Source organism: Salvelinus namaycush, chromosome 29, assembly GCF_016432855.1.
Source record: "Salvelinus namaycush isolate Seneca chromosome 29, SaNama_1.0, whole genome shotgun sequence".
Taxonomy (NCBI): Eukaryota; Metazoa; Chordata; class Actinopteri; order Salmoniformes; family Salmonidae; genus Salvelinus; species Salvelinus namaycush.
This window is the reverse complement of record NC_052335.1, coordinates 15,075,433-15,095,383: the sequence shown is the minus strand read 5'-3', so window position 1 is coordinate 15,095,383 and position 19,951 is coordinate 15,075,433. Positions and strand designations below refer to the sequence as shown.

The window sequence follows — 19,951 nt, the reverse complement described above, 5'->3', positions numbered from 1 at the left end:
CTCATGCCAGGTCGTCATTGTAAATAAGAATTTGTTGTTTAATTGACCTGCCTGGTCAAATAAAGGTACACAAGACCTTGTGGGTCTAGTCACGATGCTGAGTCACAATGCTGATCCACGATGCAAATTGAACATACAGTATCACCTAAAGTCATAATGCATAAGTACTAGCTATCCCTTTCAAATAAATTGTCATATTACGGTTAAGTTACCCACAACATCGAACTCATGACTTCAATTAAGGTCAAATAATAGACAAACACTTTATTGTTTTGATAAAACATCACAGTTAAACAAGAAAGACCACACACGGAAGTTAAATCGTATTAATTAAAAGTCAAAAATACTTTTTAAAACATGGCAATAATCAATTGACAGAAGAGTATCAAAATAATAGGTTCAACGTTCAGACAACTCAAACACTCATGATCAGGTGTGTGTACAATGCATCTTCCATCCAATTTTCATAGTATCTTCAGCATATTTTCTCAACATCTTCGTTTGTTTCATCTTTCATGAGGAAGTCCTTCGTAAAAAATCTCCAATCACTTCTTCCTACTTCTACCTGTCTTTGTAGGTCACCTTTTCTACTTAGGAATGTGTGACATGCATCACGTTTGAATTGAGTGTGCACACAGCTACTGACAGATTAAAGAGCTTTAATTCGCAATCTCTGCTTGCTCATTTCCATGCTCCACCCCTGATGTATAGAACCTGTGTGCATATTTGTGATCTTGTTGTAATTTAAAATACCTTCCATTCAGTAGTTACAAGTGTTCTCACTTGTTTTGCACTTGAAATTTGTTTCCATGGCTGCAAACAGGCAAGCACGACACAGTATGTCTTCCTATTGGTGGCTTGGCGAGTTCTGTGTCAAGATGGGGATCTATGGGGTGGGTTTGCAGAACTGTTGTGGCCAACCTTACAGCGACCTCTTGTGGGTCCTAATAAAATATCAAACAAAAGGTGCTATTTAAGGTACTTAATTGTTACCCAGAAATAATTTGATATCGAGGTAAAAACAGCTGCATTGGACATTTAAGAAACATATTTTTATATTCGTCTGGAATATGACTTCAGTACACACACTGACTCATGCACGCTCAATGGAGATGTTAGAACAATCATTACAGTAAACAGCCATTACACAAAACAAGATTTTTGCCTCCTGTTAGAGATGGGATGCTACATTTAAAAGGTTAAGTCATCTCCAAACCTCAAACCTTTATCATTTCACAATTTCTCTGTAGATAGCCTATTAAGGCTGACCATGCCTTTTGGTACTAACACAGGCTCAAATGGTTAGTGGCAGAGAGTGGAACAGTATGGGCTATTTTATTATGTGTGCTATTTTGCATAATCTTACTGGCTGACGTATTATAAATTATGGATTAGCCTATGTTGCTGTATATGTAATGCAAATGGCTGATCTGGTGTCTTCCACTGGGTTATTCAATACCACCATGGGCATGGAGTGAATATGTTTTTTGCTGAGCCGGTTGAGTGCAGAGACAGTGGTCCAGTTGTGGTCACACCTCAGTGACAGTGCATTGACCGTCAGGGCTGCGTGAGCGCACACTGAGGCCTCCGCTGGAGGACCCACCACCAGGTGGCAGTCTGTCAGGCTGGACCTCCCTGAGCCGGCGCTGTAGGAGTCTATGTCTGGGCCTCCGTCGAGACCCAACTTCTCGTCCCCCCCTTTCCCTATCCCACCCCCGCCCTACTTCATCACCAGCACCATCCTCATCCTCACTGCTACCAGATGCTGACTCGTACACCTGGCTTATTCTTGAAGCTACCTCTTCATTCTCCTCTTCCTCCCCCTCTGGTTGGCTGATGAGGAGCTGGGACAGAGAGTCTTCAAGGGAGATGGAGGCTGCGGTGGCAGGGTGGGCCCCCAGGACTGTGGGGGGTCTGACTGGAGGAGCCGGGATGACAACCCCTAAGCCACCCGCCTGCGACCGTCCAGTCACATCCTCCCCATCAGCAGAGCTTGGCCGTTCCACTGTTGCCGCTGTGACCGGAACAGCTGCCACGGCAACAACTGGGGGGGTGGGGTCAGGGTCCAGTCTGAGTCCGGCCACGCCCTTTTTGGGAATGTCTACCACATCACGCTTCATGCGTCGGCGGCGACCGTGCTCGTTGCGGCGGTACTGCACCATGTTCTCCAGGTCAGCCACGTACAGGAAGCCAGCAATCAGCATCTCGGCGCTCTTCCTGCCCTTGGCGAAAGCGTCCTCCAGCTCACGGCTGGTCCTCTCGTCATACTGCCACCAGCCGTTCCTCCCCTCGTAGTACCATGCATGGTCTCCCCCAGCGCTCCCCGGCCCGGTTCCTCCTCGCCCTCCTGCGGCTGCTGCCTTCAGCTCCTCTGGGGACAGAAGAGTGGGATGCTCCAGGAAGTCCTCAGGTACTTCCTGTCGGCAAAGAGCGCAGCGCTTGCTGTGCCAGGAGGCTCCTTTGACGCACAGAAAACAGAAAACGTGGCGGCAGGGCAGGCGAACCGGGTGGACACAGGTCTGGAGGCAGATGGCACACTCCGGCACGGGGTTGGCCGAGGGGGTAGGTGAGCTGGGGGAGTCACCAGTGAAGGCGTCCCCTCCGTCTTCCACCTTTGAGGAGGACACAGAGTCCACTGAGTGGTCCACCTCACCACAGCTCGCCATGCTGAGGGGAGACACAGCAAGTTAGGCAAATGCTGAGACAGACAAACAAACCTGCAGCCTAATTTTACTCTATTATCAAAATCTGGATATTCAAGATGGAAGCTTCATAGGATTAGCAATAATCTTGTCACCCTGGAGAATCAAATCACAAAGTTGTCATGAGATATTAAATTAGCAATAGGCCTAAATATCTCAATTTCAATTTCAGACGATTTAGCTGGCTAGAACCTTTAAATCACAATCTTATTTCTAAAAGTACTATGATGGAAAATAAATTATCTCCTTACTGTTTCAAGTGCAGTTACTGGGATGTCATCAGGATGAATTCTGTATTCTCTCAAAGTTCCTCTCTATGGAAAAAGATTGTTGAAAAGATGATATTGTCTCTGCACTCTTTCCCAGAGAGATTGTAACACTGGTAACTCGCTTCTCACTGTTTGTTTTGCGCAACAAAAACAAAGCCTGCCAAAGTTAGCTAGCCAGCTAGCTAACAAGACTAACTATACAGTATTTCGTTATAACGTTATTAGCCATCTTGCTAATCTAAAGAGAACATATGTGCATTATAGAATTAATAGGAAAACTGTCCATACAAAATATATGTAGTTAACGTTACTAAACAGACACATCGATAGTATGATTTTGTCGTCTATTTCGCTATAACGTTATTAGGCATCTTGCTAATCTAGAGAACATACGTGCATTAGATAATGCATAAGAAAACTGTCCATACAAAATATATGTAGTTACTAAACCGACACATCGATGGTATGATTTTGTCGTCATGAAACTAGCTAGCTATTTCTTGTAACGTTAGCTTGCTAGCTTCGGAGGCCCAGTTGTCAAAAGTGAGACACACCCCTTGACTGTTTTCTCACTTGGGTGAATTTCATCCATACTCACCTGTCAAAAATACTGTTTGCACTTCGCTCAGTGACGTAGCTATTTCGACAGTTCGCAAAATAGATGCTACCAAAACAAAGCAAAATAGTGGCGTTCCTCCTCTTTCAGAGAGGAAAAGGCGAAGCGAGAGGTTTTACTCTGAACAAAATCTGTCAAGAAAATAAGCCCACGAAGTGAGACATTTTTGTGTAGACGCCAATGAGAGGGTGTCGAATTTGGTCAACAAAAATGTAATTGTTAATTTGCTTCGTGAGGCTTATTTGATTGAATATAAGTTTCGTAATGGTTATGTTGTTACGAAAGCACTGATATAAGTATATATCCGAGTTCTGCCTATTGCCAGAGATGGATAGAGGACATGGACATAAGCCGTTTTAGCATGGACATTGCGATTGCGGGCTTCCACCATTTTAAAGTAGTCAACTGGGTGGGGATTCTTATGAGTTGGGAGCAAGCAGCCAATGAAGAGGACAATTGACATCTTTAAAATGGGCATGGCTTCACTGCCCATGCTGTCACAGACGCGAAGGTACAGATACAAAAATGAGTCCTGTATCTATCTCTATGGCCTGTTGTTCACACTCATTGGCTAGAATGGTCCCACCTGATGTAACCTCCCGCCTGTCTTCCATCTTTGAGGACATGTATTTCCATTGTTAGAGCGGTCACTCGAATATCTTGTCAATATAATAGACAATATTTGCCCATAGCTACTAGATACAGCATAGAGCTCGCCAGTTTGTCAGTTTGTAATGCTAAAACCGGAAATGAGTTACCTCTAGTTCGTTCAGAATGGGGAAAGAATAGGGTTTTGGGATAAACGCCGAATATAAGGTCTGAGAGAATAGAAATCAGTTAACATTACCTTTATGAATTATGAAGACTTTGTGTTTTTTTAATTACATAAATACTTCAAAATTCACAAAAAGTTACGTTATCTGATGAAGATTATCTAATAGAACAACATTTATAAAATCTCCTGTATACCACAGACCTTATTTTTGGTCTTTATCCACAATCCCTACAAAAACACCAATAATTTCTGCATAGACTTTGTCCAATGAACCATGATGGAGTTAGTGCCTACAAAAATACGCCATTACTATTTATCGCTACTGGCGAAGGGAGATCATATCCATTTTTGAAAATGTTTATAAGCTATAGAAATCTTTGGAAAACGCTTGCCACCTAAAAACAAAGTTCGTTGGTTCATTTTTTAATTCAGCCATTTGTGAAAACAATATAATTGACATAAACATCTCCTACACAAAGAAACCAATGTGGGACCATACAAAATATTTGAATCATAAAACGGCATCATTAGGTTAAATTTGACTTGATATATAGAGAAATGCTACACTTGTAGAACAAGTAGGCTAGCCACTGTCATGATGATGATAGAAACAAAAAAATTATCTGAAAAGACAGTTTGCTTTCTGAACACTGCTTAATTCAGTCCATAACAATTTAGTGACTGTTTCCTGGAATGGATTGTTGAGGTAACATGTTGTAATAAACCCACAATGTTGGATGCCCATTATTATACAGCAAATGATAGAGGAATAAACTGCTGCACACCGTCTTGACTACAGGCAAGACAGAGTTTGAGTTCTGGCCCCATCATTAAGGTCTCTCTCTCAACCCAGTCAATCCAGTCCTCCATCTGTCCATCCAAATGCTATATCGATCCAACCATCCATTAGGCCCACAGTCAGTGTTCCAATTAATCCCAAAGTTGATCAATGGGGTTGAGGTCAGGGCTCTATGCAGGCCAGTCAAGTTCTTCCACAACAATCTTGAAAAAACATTTATGTATGGCCCTCGCTTAGTGAACAGGAAATGGCCTTCCCCATATTGTTGCCACAAATTTGGATGCACAGAATCATCTAGAATGTTATTGTATGCTGTAGAGTTAAGATTTCCCTTCACTGGAACTAAGGTTCCTAGCCCGAACCATAAAACAGCCCCAGACCATTATTCATAATCCACCAAACTTTACAGTGTGCACTATGCATTGGGGCAGGTAGCGTTCTCCTGGCCAAACCCTGATTATTACGTCGGACTGCCAGATGATGAAGCATGATTCATCACTCCAGAGAACGCGTTTCCACTGCTCCAGAGCCCAATGGCGGCAAGCTTTACACCACTCCAGCCGACGCTTGGCATTGTGGTGATCTTAGGTTTGTGTGTGGCTGCTCGGCCATGGAAACCAATTTCATGTATTTTAGTGAACCAATTTTAGTGAGTGTTGCAACCGAGGACAGACTTTTTTTACGCGTTACATCACTCGTCGATCCCGTTCTGTGAGCTTGTGTGGCCTACCACTTTGCGGCTGAGCCGTTGTTCCTCCTACGTTTCCACTTCACAATAACAGCAGTTACAGTTGACCAGGGCAGCTCTAGCAGGGCAGAAATATGACGAACTGACTTGTTGGAAAGATGGCATCCTATGACGGTGCCACGTTGAAAGTCATTGAGCTCTTCAGTAAAGTAATTCTACTGCCAATGTTTATCTATGGAGATTGCATGGTTGTGTGCTCCATTTTATACACCTTTCAGCAACAAGTTTGGCTGAAACAGCTGAATCCACTAATTTGGGGTGTCCACATACTGTTGTATATAATGTATGTGGAAAAATGTCAATAGAAAGGGCTTTGATCACCAGTATTCCTTGACTCTTCCTCCTTTTGATGACACACTTCCTCCAATCTGTGACATGGGTGCAGGAGTTGCCGTACAGGGTGGGGTGCCGTAGGACCTCTCGTCTTTGTACCTCCTCAAACTTCCTGTAGACTCGTGTCCTCCCTCTCCGAAAGCAGGCGCCCCAGACTCCCCATTCACAAAAAGCGAGAGAGAGAGAGCATATACACACAAATTAGCATTATAGAGTGATCAATGATCTATTGGAATGGGTCATGTACAGAGATGGGGAAGAACAGGGAATGTATAACCTTGAGGAATGCACTCCATGAGTGGCACAGTCCTGCTCTACAACTGGTGCAGGGGTTTCTTGTCACACACACCTCAGAGCCCATTGGACACTCTGGGACTAAGGGACACAGAGGTTAGAGACCCATTTCTGTAGAGATATCTCTTTCTACTGTACAGTGCCTTCTGAAATTATTCAGACCCCTTGACTTTTTCTACATTTTGTTACATTACAGCCTTATTCTAAAATGGATTATATAGATTTGTTCCTCATCAATCTATACACAATACCCCATAATGACAAAGAAAAAATAATTTTTAGAAATTGTAGCAAATTTATTAAAGCACCTTTGGCAGCGATTACAGCCTCAAGTCTTCTTAAGTATGACGATACAAGCTTGGCACACCTGTATTTGGGGAATTTCTCCCATTCGTCTCTGCAGATCCTCTCAAACTCGGTCAGGTTGGATGGGGAGCGTTGCTGCACAGCTATTTTCAGGTCTCTCCAGAGATGTTCGATCGGGTTCAAGTCCAGGCTCTGGCAGGGTCACTCAAGGACATTCAGAGACTTGTCCTGAAGCCACTCCTGCATTGTCTTGACTGTGTGCTTAGAGTCGTTGTCCTGTTGGAAGGTGAACCTTCGCCTCAGTCTGAGGTCCTGAGCACTCTAGAGAAGGTTTTCATCAAGGAACTCTCTGTACTTTGCACCGTTCATCTTTCCCTTGATCCTGACTAGTCTCCCAGTCCCTGCCGCTGAAAAACATCCCCACAGGGATGGTGCCTGGTTTCCTCCAAATGTGCCGCTTGGCATTCAGGCCAAAGAGTTCAACCCTGGTTTCATCAGACCAGAGAATCTTGTTTCTCATGGTCTGAGAGTCTTTCACTGAGGAGTGGCTTCCATCTGACCACTCTACCATAAATGCCTGATTGGTGGAGTGCTGCAGAGATGGTTGTCCTTATGAAAGGTTCTCCCATCTCCACAAAGGAACTCTGGAGATCTGTCAGAGTGACCATCGGGTTATTGGTGGTTCCAAACTTCTTCCATTTAAGAATGATGGAGGCCACTGTGTTCTTGGGGACCTTCAATGCTGCAGACATTTTTTGGTACCCTTCCCCAGATCCGTGCCTCAACACAGTCCTGTCTCGGAGCTCTATGGACAATCCTTTTGAACTCATGGCTTGGTTTTTGCTCTGACATGCACTGTCAACTGTGGAACCTCATATAGACAGGTGTGTGCCTTTCCAAATAATGTTCAATCAATTGAATTTACCACAGGTGGACTCCAATCAAGTTTTAGAAAAAGCTCAAGGATGATCAATGAAAACAGGATGCACCTGAGCTCAATTTTGAGTCTCATAGCAAAGGGTCTGAATACTTAAGTAAATAAGTATTTCTGTTTTTTATTTTTAATACATTTGCAAACATTTCTAAAAACCTGTTTTCGCTTTGTCATTATGGGGTATTGTGTGTGGATTGCTGAGGAAAAAAAGTAATTTAATCAATTTTAGAATAAGGCTGTAACGTAACAAAATGTGCAAAAAGTCAAGGGGTCTGAATACTTTCCGATGGCACTATAAATATGTCCTGTATATCGGTCTACTTCCACAATGTGTGATCTTCAAGATGGGTCACTCAACCGAGACTTCTCTTCTCTGTGTCACGGAGGCTCTCCGCACTGCCAAAGCTGGCTGACTCTCAACTGTTCTCATTCTCCTAGATCTATCCTCTGCCTTCGACACCTTGAACCATCAGATCCTCCTCTCCACCCTCTCAGGGCTGGGCGTCTCAGGCTCTGCACACTCTTAGATTGCATCCTACCTGTGTCTGCACCACATACTCTCCCTACTGGTGTCACCCAGGGCTTGGGTCTAAGCCCTCTCCTCTTCTCTCCATACACCAAGTCAGTCAGCTTCGTCGTATCCTCACATAGTCTCTCCTATCATTGCTATGCGGACGATACTCACCTACTTTTCTTTTTCCCCCCTTCTAACACCCAGGCAGCCTGGCAGATATCTCAGCTTGGATGTCGGCTCACCACCTCAAGATCAACCTCGACACGACAGAGCTGCTCTTCCTCCAGGGGAAGGCCTGCCCGCTCAAAGAACTCTCCATCACGGTTGACAACTCCACAGTGTCGCCATCCCAGAGTGCAAAGAACCTTGGTGTGACCCTGGACAACACCTGGTCGTTCTCTGCTAACATCAATGCAGTGACTCGCTCCTGCAGGTTCATGCTCTACAACATCTGTATAGTACAAGCCTACCTCACACAAGAAGTAGCGCAGGTCCTAATCCAGGCACTTCTGATCTCCTGTCTGGACTACTGCAACTCGCTGTTGGCTGGGCTCGCCGCTGGTGCCATCTAACCCCTGTATCTTATTCAGAATGCTGCAGGCCGCCTGGTTCTCAACCTTCCCAAGTTCTGCCATGTCACCTAGCTCCTCTGCACTGGCTTCCAGTCAAAGCTCGCATCCACTACAAGACTTACAAAATTGACAAATTAAGCACTGGTTTTGGGTCAGGCCCTCGGGGCAGCTGTCCTCACACTTCCCCCTGTACAGGTAGTGGCCTGGTTGGCAGCGAGTGCGGAAGTTCCTGTTGAAGCAGGAAACACAGTCCTCCCTGCACTCCGAGACACAAACAGGGACCATGGTTAAAGTGGACGTGTCGGTTGACTATTTACAGTTGAAGTCGGAAGTTTACATACACCTTAGCCAAATACATTTAAACTCAGTTTTTCACAATTCCTGACATTTAATCCTAGTAAAAATTCCCTGTTTTAGGTCAGTTAGGATCACCATTTTTTTTAAGAATGTGAAATGTCAGAATAATAGTAGAGAGAATGATTTATTTCAGCTTTTAATTCTTTCATCACATTCCCAGTGGGTCAGAAGTTAACATACGCTCAATGAGTATTTGGTAGCATTGCCTTTAAATTGTTTAACTTGGGTCAAATGTTTCAGGTAGCCTTCCACAAGCTTCCCACAATAAGTTCGGTGAATTTTGGCCCATTCCTCCTGACAGAGGTGGTGTAACTGAGTCAGGTTTGTAGGCCTCCTTGCTCGCACAAGCTTTTTCAGTTCTGCCCACAAATGTTCTCTAGGATTGAGCTCAGGGCTTTGTGATGGCCACTCCAATACCTTGACTTTGTTGTCCTTAACCCATTTTGCCACAACTTTGGAAGTATGCTTGGGGTCATTGTCCATTTGGAAGACCCATTTGCGAACAAGCTTTAACTTCCTGACTGATGTCTTGAGATGTTGCTTCAATATATCCACATAATTTTCCTACCTCATGATGCCATCTATTTTGTGAAGTGCACCAGGCCCTCCTGCAGCAGAGCACCCCCACAACATGATGCTGCCACCCCCATGGTTCACGGTTGGGATGTGTTCTTCGGCTTGCAAGCATCCCCCTTTTTCCTCCAAACATAACGATGGTCCTTATGGCCAAACAGTTCTATTTATTTTCATCAGACCAGAGAACATTTCTCCAAAAAGTACAATCTTTGTCCCCATGTGCAGTTGCAAACCGTAGTCTGGCTTTTTTATGGCGGTTTTGGAGCAGTGGCTACTTCCTTGCTGAGCGGCCTATCAGGTTATGTCGATATAGGACTCGTTTTACTGTGGATATATACTTTTGTGCCTGTTTCCTCCAGCATCTTCACAAGGTCCTTTGCTGTTGTTCTGGGATTGATTTGCACTTTTCGCACCAAAGTACATTCATCTCTAGGAGACAGAACGCATCTCCTTCCTGAGCGGCATGACGGCTGCGTGATCCCATGGTGTTTATACTTGCGTACTATTGTTTATACAGATGAACGTGGTACCTTCAGGCATTTGGAAATTGCTTCCAAGGATGAAACAGACTTGTGGAGGTCTACAATTGTTTTTCTGAGGTCTTGGCTGATTACTTTTGATTTTCCCATGATGTCAAGCAAAGAGGCACTGAGTTTAAAGGTAGGCCTTGAAATACATCCACAGGTACAACTCCAATTCACTCAAATTATGTCAATTAGCCTATCAGAAGCTTCTAAAGCCATGACATAATTTTCTGGAATTTTCCAAGCTGTTTAAAGCCAGTCAACTTAGTGTATGTAAACTTCTGAGCCACTGGAATTGTGATACAGTGAATTATAAGTGAAATAATCTGTCTGTAAACAATTGTTGGAAAAATTACTTGTGTCATGCATGCACAAAGTAGATGTACTAACTGACTTTCCAAAACTATCGTTTGTTAACAAGAAATTTGTGGACTGGTTGAAAAATGAGTTTTAATGACTCCAACCTAAGTGTATGTAAACTTCTGACATCAACTGTACAGTATGTCTGTGTCGTGGATGTCTTGAGTAATACTGTTTATAAATAAGATCCATGAAGTGCAGAATCCAAATCAGAAATTATATCTGAATTAGCATTTTACCCTCTTTGGAATTAAGGTTATATTAAAGTTGGTAGCTAGATGGACACCACAGTGGGGGCAGCCACACTCAAATGCATGTGCTTTTCGGCAGGGGAGGGGGAGAAGAATAACATATATTCTACAGTCCCTACTTCTGGTTTCTGGAAATTGTCAAAAACAGTGTCAGCAGCTTTCAGAGGGTTGACGTTGGAGTGGATTTATTTGTTAGAGACGATACCCAAAGACGCTGGCAGACAGGGAAGCTGGACGAGTCTAAGACCAAATTGAGTAGGTGCTCCCATACACTTTCTCACACTCCTACATATTTCTACATTACAGAAGAGAGTAGTATTTTTCCCCCAGTGAAATTACAAAAATGTTAGCATGTTGTTCCCTGTTCCCTCAACAAAAATATAACATTGATATTTAGATAAAATAACACTCTTCTAGCTGTACAAGTAAGCTTTCTTGCAGTGTAGGAAAAACATAGTTTTTGCCTTTCCAGTTCCCACTGAACGTCATGTTTTGTCGGTTTTGCCCTACATCTGCACTGGAATCCTGAACAGAGTGACAGCTGCTCTGAGCTGCTCTCCTATAACTGTCTGTCTGGAGCAGTGTGTGGGGGGGGTGGCTGTCAGAGGCAGACACTGGGACTGGTAGAGGGTCAAAGGTCCGACGGGTGGGGTTACACACCCAGAAACCCCATGCTGTGAATAGAAACAAGGAGAGGCTAAGCTCGCTGGAACACCAAATCAAATTCACCAAATCTGGAAACAATCGCTAGAGAAAGGCAGGGAAGTATAACAACCCAGCTGGAGGTGGGGAAAAGCAAGAGGATAAGGAGGGAGACAATGGGGGATGAGAGAGAGGTGGAGAGATAGACACTGGTTCAAATTGTCAAATTGTCAAATTGTTCAAATTGTTTCATGCCAAGCCACCAAAATATGATTGAGCATGAGGCTGAGGCATACAGTAAAAAATATACTATGCATCAGTCCATTAGTAGAATTGCAGTACATTGTGTCTTGTGTGAATGTTCTTCTCATCATAATAAACCTGATTATCACAATGAAGAAAGAACTTAAGATCCCTACAGCAGACCTCCTACAGGGCTCTATAAGAAAAAAACATTTGATTGGAGTGCTAAGAACGCACTCACGTGAAAACACATGCCACACAAGTCAAGTGCCATGGCTTCAGAAACCCCTCTGTAGTAAAAGATGAGTGGGATAACATCTTGACATGCGGATAATGTATGTAGGGTGAATAGGCAAGGGATTTGGGAGGAGTTTGGGGGCAGGCCAATGCCTGGTCTTTGAAGCTTTCATCCTGCAGCTCTGACCACCGTGACCAACTGTTGATGACAGAGAATATAGGCCTGAGGATGAGGCTCTAGGCTTTCATAAATGCTAGCTGGCTATTGCCTTCGTGACAAGGAAACCGATAGAAGGCACTGTGTGCCGAAACGTTGGTTTAACCATTCAATTGTTGGGAGCATACTGTACATAGTGTGCAACTTTCTTCTTTTACATTTTTTTTTTTTAACAAAGGAAAACATTATTGGCATCGAACACCAACTGTACTGGCCAGAGTACTAAAGAGCATCTTACACCGATTATACCAAACATTAGGAACACCTTCCTAATATTCAGGGGCAAGGACTATATAAAGGTGTCGAAAGCGTTTCACAGGGATGTTGGCCCATGTTGACCCCAATGCTTCCGACAGTTGTGTCAAGTTAGCTGGATGATGGTAGCCTTGGCGCCAGCGTCTGTATTTTTTGTCACTCCTCTCAAAATAAGTACATTTCTCTGACAGGGAACTAGGCTAGTATAACAGGAAAAAAACATTCTAGTCAGCTTGATGGAACATGGCAGGGACAACAAGGCCTACACCAGAGATAGATCTACAGAACACAACATTTAATTGGACAGCATATAAAAGCGTTCTAAAAATCTCTGTGCATTGTGGAAATACAACATGACAGACAAAACAGATAAAATGCATACAGACAAAAACTAGAGACCAAAGAAAAGATTAAAACTGAACATAAAACCAAAAATATAGGTTCAATATATAATTTCAGGCCAATCTCACAATTAATAAAATCAGTTGTTGAATCATGTTCTTGTAGAAAGGTCTCTCCTCTTCACCCTCGGGCTTGTTTAAGCAGTTTCTAAGGAAAGACAAGAAATCATCATTGACATTTGGAAAGCAGCATGATAAAGTCAGGAAACATAAGACAATCCTCTGACAAATGAACTAAAGGAATAGGACATCTCAATGTAGGATATTCATTAATCCACATGACTCGACTATAGCTGTATAACATTTAGCCACCTTGCGAGATATTTGCCGACGTGTACCTGTCCGGCGACACTTTTCCCACGTCGGAGAGTATATCCTTGGATTGTTCCGAGGAAATCGTTATTTGCGTCGCCAAGCAGTACCCAGAAAATAATTGCATTCCATTGTTAGACGCTACCCCCCCGCCCAAATCAAAGCAAAACGTGGATTCCATGTTGTGTCTTGCTTAGCTTGCCCACGTGTGTCTTGCCCATACATAAAATGTATGCATGCTTGACTACATCACTTCGGCTAAATGGCATATTATTATGATTATATTTTTAGCACGCACACCTGTCTGTTTCACACCTGTTTGTCTAGCTAATAAGCCTCGCAATTGGGCAGCATGTTTGGTTTGGATTTGGAGGGGGTGGTAGCATCTAACAATTGGATTGAATTCTTTCCTTGGTACTGCTTGGCGATGCAAACAACAATTTCCTATAAGAACCGTCCACAGATATTTGTATTTGTCCACGTTGCTAAACAGGCACAGGTAGGCAAATATCTCACACGCCACTTCAAAGGTATGCCCTAAAACAGAATATTACAGTTTAAATAACTGTATATGACGAAGGGCCTGTAGGGCTAACTCACTACCATAAAATCTATGATGTCTATACAGCAACCACAGACATTTGCCCCTCTGTCTATAAAGGATTTTTTTTAAAGGTAACAATTCAATAGCCTCCTGCCTCATCTACATTGTTATGTACTGATCTGAAAACCCATCACATTAGCGGGAACTTGCTGTCACCTGTCCAGGCTATTTCAGATCAGTGCTGATGAAGGAGAGAAAGACCCTTTAGCCCATTGATATGCACCCTGTGTTCTGCCCCCAATGTTGCTGGGAATCCCCATACCTTGGATACTGCTTTGACGTGGTGTGCTTTGATAGTAGCCGATTTCTCCTCAAAAGCTTTCGTCCTCGCCTCTTCTGCGAGGCTATGCAGAAATAGCAGCACGTTCAGCTCAACCTAAAATGGACATTCAAATTCAGGCACTGAAACACATGAAAATTAGAGAACTATCCTACTAGCTAGGCTAAGTTACACAGCTACTACAACGCTAGCTGTATTGCATGTTTACCTGTGCTTGAAAGCTGTTCGTTTTAAAACAAGCAGTGTTGTAACGTTTAGCCTAGCTAGCATGTTAGCTAGCTACGAGAGCATTTTCAACAAACATACCATTGCATCTGCGGCTGTGCCTATACGAATGTTGGCTTTCTTCTTCATTAGAGACTTTAATGTAGCCTTGGGCACCTTTTTCAACATATTGCCAAACTTGTAGTTAGCTAAATTAGCTAGTTATCCTCAACACGGTGACAGTTGTTTATTTACGTTTTTCAATCTCCCGCGTTGCTCACTACCGGCGCATAATGTGACGTCAGGATTTTAAATAACGTTTTATGTTTTGCTTTATAATAACACATATTCATATTGGTTCTCTCAATTGAAAATAAAAAAATAATATTTATTTAGTTGAGGTGATGGCCATCTAATGCTGCATTCATAGCCAAGTAGGAAGGTGGTAATTACCAGTTATGAAGTCATAATTACCAGTTGGATGCATTCAAGTGCTTTGAACTAGCTGAGAAACGCCGATTCGATAATGGTCAACAAGCTGGGTCAACCATAAACTAAAAGTACATCTATCGTGCTTGTAAAAAATTATAATGTTCAAAAAACATATTAATAGAGTGCTTTTTATAAATAATGTTTTGTTGTTTTTACGCACTGACTTTTGATGGGAAAATGCATATATTGTTTTAATTCACATGAACGTTTCTCGCCAATTGGATGGAAACCTAGCTATAGTCACCACAGGAGGTTGGTGGCACCTTAATTAGGGAGGACGGGCTCATGGTAATGCCTGAAGCGGAATAGGTGGAGTGGTATCAAATACATCAAACACATGGTTTGAGCCGTCCTCCACTCATCAGCCTCCACTGATAGACACCCTGGAGACTCTGGCAAGTGTGCGAGTCCAGTGTCACTTTGATTATGCCTGCACATCATGGTTCACCAGCAGCCCTAAACATCTAAAGAATAAGCTTCAGACCAGCCCAAATAAGACATGTATTTAAACTCCCCCCTGATACTCATCTGGAGGTCAAGCAGCTAGGTTGGCTATCTGTGGAAAAATAGTAGTATTAATTCAACTTGATCTGGTCCACAGAATTATCACGGACTCAGCCCCCAGGTACCTATCCAACTATTTATTTATTTATTAGAGATGTCCACCAGCATAATACCGGAGCTGTGTAGCAACCATTTGATGAAAAAGTTGAATGACATTCTGAGATTGTCAAGCCAAGCCTTCGATACTGGGTAGGCCTACAAGGTAGGGAGGGATGTAATTTCTGTTTGTCAAGATTTTTTGTGGCGTTGAAAACGCAAACCATGATATTAAAACGCCCAAAGTCGGTATGCTTTGTTTATTGGTTGTGTGGTGCATTGGCACTGAAACCTGTTGGTGAAAAAGTGTTGCAAAAATGTAGAAAACATTAAGAACACCTGCTCTTTCCATGACATAGACTGACCAGGTGAATCCAGGTGAAAGCTATGATCCCTTATTGATGTCAGTTGTTAAATCCACTTCAAATCAGTGTAGATGAAGGAGGAGGGGAGGAGACAGGTTAAAGAAGGATTTTTAAGCTTTGAGACATGGATTCTGTATGTGTGCCATTCAGAGAGTGAATGGGCAAGAAAAAAGATTTAAGTGCCTTTGAACGGGGTATGGTAGTAGGTGCCAGGAGCACCGGTTTGTGTCAAGAACTGCAATGCTACTGGGTTTTTCACACGCAACAGTTTCTCGTGTGTATCAAGAATGGTCCACCACCCAATGCACATCCAGCCAACTTGACACAACTGTGGGAAGCATTGGAGTCAACATGGGCCACCATCCTTGTGGAACGCTTTTGAAACCTTGCAGAATCCATGCCTCGACGAATTGTTCTGAGGGCAACTCAATATTAGGAAGGTGTTCTTAATGTTTTGTACACTCATTGTATTTTATATAATTATAAATATTGCATCAAAATGTAGAAAATCAGATTTCCCCCTAGCTGATCATTGTCTACAGCCAGCTTTGATCCTAGTGTAGGCCTAATGAACCAGGCAGGGAGAGTGAGCTCGTCCGTGGTGGTAGCCGAACCTTCTGGCCCGTAGCCCTGCGTGGCATCGGCTGTGCCAGAAAAGCATGAAGGGGAAAAGTCGATATCCACGTTTATAAATACAAGGTCACTACAGTTATTGTTATTTCTGGTCGTAAACATTCTTTAGAGTTAATTCTATGAGGGGAGAGGGGCGCATTTTTTTGTTGTTGACACCTTGAGTTGGACAAGCCCCCCCCACCCCCCCACCTTAGTGTACTGTCCCTTAGTGTATAATAATAAATGCATATTGTAACACCCCATCAGAATTTACAAAAATACAGAGGCTTAGTAAAAACACATAAATAGAACTTCATCAGTCTTCAGATTAGTGACCATGTATGTCAAGTATAAGGTGGGAATGCAGCCACTGCCAGCCATGTAAGAGTTGTGAGATGGATCTGGGAAGCCCAGTGCTGTTGTGTTCTGCTAAACCAGGTATATTCTTATTTGACCTGGTTATGGGTCCTCAGCTGCTGACGCACCCTGTCCATCTACAATAGAGCAAAGACACATTTGAATATGGTAAAAATTAAGACACAAAAAATGAAGAACCCCCAATGGTGAAGTGGGAGGGTTTACTGCTCCACTCACGGTAATGAACCAATAGGATTGCGGTCCGTAGTGACTGAGTGACCTGATGCTCATCTGACTGGCAGGAGCAATGACGTGGAGATGGAGGCGAGGGACTGAGGAGAAGGGGGTGCATGTGGAACCCCATCCTATGGAGGACAAAACAAGGGAACCAGTTAGGAGCCTCAGAATTGCAACACATATGGGTGTGTACTCTAAATCTATAAGGCTGAGGTCAGAATTAGTCAGTGTGCTCTGTCTCAATGACATGACTAATCATAATGTAGGCCTTTACGTCATCCAGGTCAGTCACCTTTTTCTTCCGTCTGCAATACTCTTTCCCATCTCCTCCATCCTCTCCACTGCAAATAACAAACAGCCTATCAATACTCATGTGATTATGTCCACAGCATATCAGAGGATAAAATATGGGCTTATCTCCAATTAATTTGTGCTTCTATATTTGTATTTTATACATTTAATTGATGTTTTAGTTCATCTCAAGAGGTTATAGAAAAAAAATGACTATAGTAAGTGCCTATAGCTTGGTTGGTTGTTTAGTAACAAAATCGACACATTCGCAACTCTGGGGCAAAACAAACGCGGTTGGCTTGGATTGTTGACAAACTATATTCCGTCTCAATTGTTTATTGAAAACATTAATGAATGTGCTCAATGAGCACTTGTTGTCCCTCAAATACATCGTTAGAGTTGTTTGTTAGCTAGCTAGTGAATATTTGCCATATTAGCATAGACGTGACATGAGTTAAAACACCTCAAACAAGATATGGTATCAAGAACAAGATAAAACTAGCTGAAACAAGCCATTTCAACAAGCCACGATTCCCCACATGGCAGCTTCTTGTCATTGTTGTTAGCTATCTGGCCATCCAGAATCACAACAACACACAGACTTCTGCCCCATTGAAGAGTGTACATCGATTGTAATGTTGTCAGCTAACTCATCTATAAAGTGCCAAATAAAGTAACAGGGTTGACGATTTCATCAAATCTGTCCTTGAGGATGGCTTTCATTTCAGCAGTAATAAATTCATGAACTTCTTTGAGGAAAAGATCATGATCATTAGAAAGCAAATTACGGACTCCTCTTTAAATCTGCATATTCCTCCAAAGCTCAGCTGTCCCGAGTCTGCACAACTCTGCCAGGACCTAGGATCAAGAGAGACACTCAAGTGTTTTAGTACTATATCTCTTGACACAATGATGAAAATAATCATGGCCTCTAAACCTTCAAGCTGCATACTGGACCCTATTCCAACTAAACTACTGAAAGAGCTGCTTCCTGTGCTTGGCCCTCCTATGTTGAACATAATTAACGGCTCTCTATCCACCGGATGTGTACCAAACTCACTAAAAGTGGCAGTAATAAAACCTCTCTTGAAAAAGCCAAACCTTGAACCAGAAAATATAAAAAACTATCGGCCTATATCGAATCTTCCATTCCTCTCAAACATTTTTGAAAAAGCTGTTGCACAGCAACTCACTGCCTTCCTGAAGACAAACAATGTATACGAAATGCTTCAGTCTGGTTTTAGACCCCATCATAGCACTGAGACTGCACTTGTGAAGGTGGTAAATGACCTTTCAATGGCGTCAGACCTTAGCTCTGCATCTGTCCTCGTGCTCCTAGACCTTAGTGCTGCCTTTGATACCATCGATCACCACATTCTTTTGGAGAGATTGGAAACCCAAATTGGTCTACACGGACAAGTTCTGGCCTGGTTTAGATCCTATCTGTCAGAAAGATATCAGTTTGTCTCTGTGAATGGTTTGTCCTCTGACAAATCAACTGTACATTTCGGTGTTCCTCAAGGTTCCGTTTTAGGACCACTATTGTTTTCACTATATATTTTACCTCTTCGGGATGTCATTCGAAAACATAATGTTAACTTTCACTGCTATGCGGATGACACTCAGCTGTACATTTCAATGAAACATGGTGAAGCCCCAAAATTGCCCTCGCTAGAAGCCTGTGTTTCAGACATAAGGAAAAGGATGGCTGCAAATGTTCTACTTTTAAACTCGGACAAAACAGAGATGCTTGTTCTAGGTCCCAAGAAACAAAGAGATCTTCTGTTGAATCTGACAATTAATCTTGATGGTTGTAAAGTCGTCTCAAATAAAACTGTGAAGGAACTCGGCGTTACTATGGACCCTGATCTCTCTTTTGACGAACATATCAAGACTGTTTCAAGGACAGCTTTTTTCCATCTACGTAACATTGCAAAAATCAGAAACTTTCTGTCCAAAAATTATGCAGAAAAATTAATCCATGCTTTTGTTACATTTAGGTTAGACTACTGCAATGCTCTACTTTCTGGCTACCCGGATAAAGCATTAAATAAACTTCAGTTAGTGCTAAATACGGCTGCTAGAATCCTGACTAGAACCCCAAAATTTGATCATATTACTCCAGTGCTAGCCTCCCTACACTGGCTTCCTGTTAAGGCAAGGGCTGATTTCAAGGTTTTACTGCTAACCTACAAAGCATTACATGGGCTTGCTCCTACCTATCTTTCCGATTTGGTCCTGCCGTACATACCTACACGTACGCTACGGTCACAAGACGCAGGCCTCCTAATTGTCCCTAGAATTTCTAAGCAAACAGCTGGAGGCAGGGCTTTCTCCTATAGAGCTCCATTTTTATGGAATGGTCTGCCTACCCATGTGAGAGACGCAGACTCGGTCTCAACTTTTAAGTCTTTACTGAAGAGTTATCTCTTCAGTGGGTCATATGATTGAGTTTAGTCTGGCCCAGGAGTGTGAAGGTGAACGGAAAGGCTCTGGAGCAACGAACCACCCTTGCTGTCTCTGCCTGGCCGGTTCCCCTCTCTCCACTGGGATTCTCTGCCTCTAACCCTTTTACAAGGGCTGAGTCACTGGCTTACTGGTGCTCTTTCATGCCGTCCCTAGGAGGGGTGCGTCACTTGAGTGGGTTGAGTCACTGACGTGATCTTCCTGTC

At 43.0% G+C, this 19,951-nt stretch overlaps 2 protein-coding genes across 3 annotated transcripts; both read right to left on the bottom strand.

Moving 5' to 3' along the window:
• Positions 1 to 238: 238 nt before the first annotated feature.
• Positions 239 to 3,679, bottom strand: LOC120024552 (E3 ubiquitin-protein ligase rnf146-like). Of its 2 annotated transcripts, XM_038968838.1 has the most exons (3): positions 3,570 to 3,679; positions 2,954 to 3,016; positions 239 to 2,667 (listed from the first exon to the last, which is right to left on the bottom strand). In XM_038968838.1, exon 3 carries the CDS (start codon positions 2,664 to 2,666, stop codon positions 1,530 to 1,532), a length of 1,137 nt encoding a protein of 378 aa, XP_038824766.1. In that variant the 5' UTR covers position 2,667; positions 2,954 to 3,016; positions 3,570 to 3,679; the 3' UTR covers positions 239 to 1,529. The 2 variants fall into 2 exon arrangements, with proteins under 2 accessions (XP_038824766.1, XP_038824767.1); XM_038968839.1 differs by lacking the exon at positions 3,570 to 3,679 and having other exon boundaries at positions 2,954 to 3,557.
• Positions 3,680 to 12,798: 9,119 nt separating this feature from the next.
• On the bottom strand, positions 12,799 to 14,605 carry LOC120024302 (centromere protein W-like). Its single transcript, XM_038968513.1, has 3 exons — positions 14,428 to 14,605; positions 14,104 to 14,217; positions 12,799 to 13,073 (listed from the first exon to the last, which is right to left on the bottom strand). The coding sequence occupies exons 1-3, from the start codon at positions 14,512 to 14,514 to the stop codon at positions 13,047 to 13,049; spliced, it is 228 nt and encodes a 75-aa protein (XP_038824441.1). The 5' UTR covers positions 14,515 to 14,605; the 3' UTR covers positions 12,799 to 13,046.
• Positions 14,606 to 19,951: the final 5,346 nt, after the last annotated feature.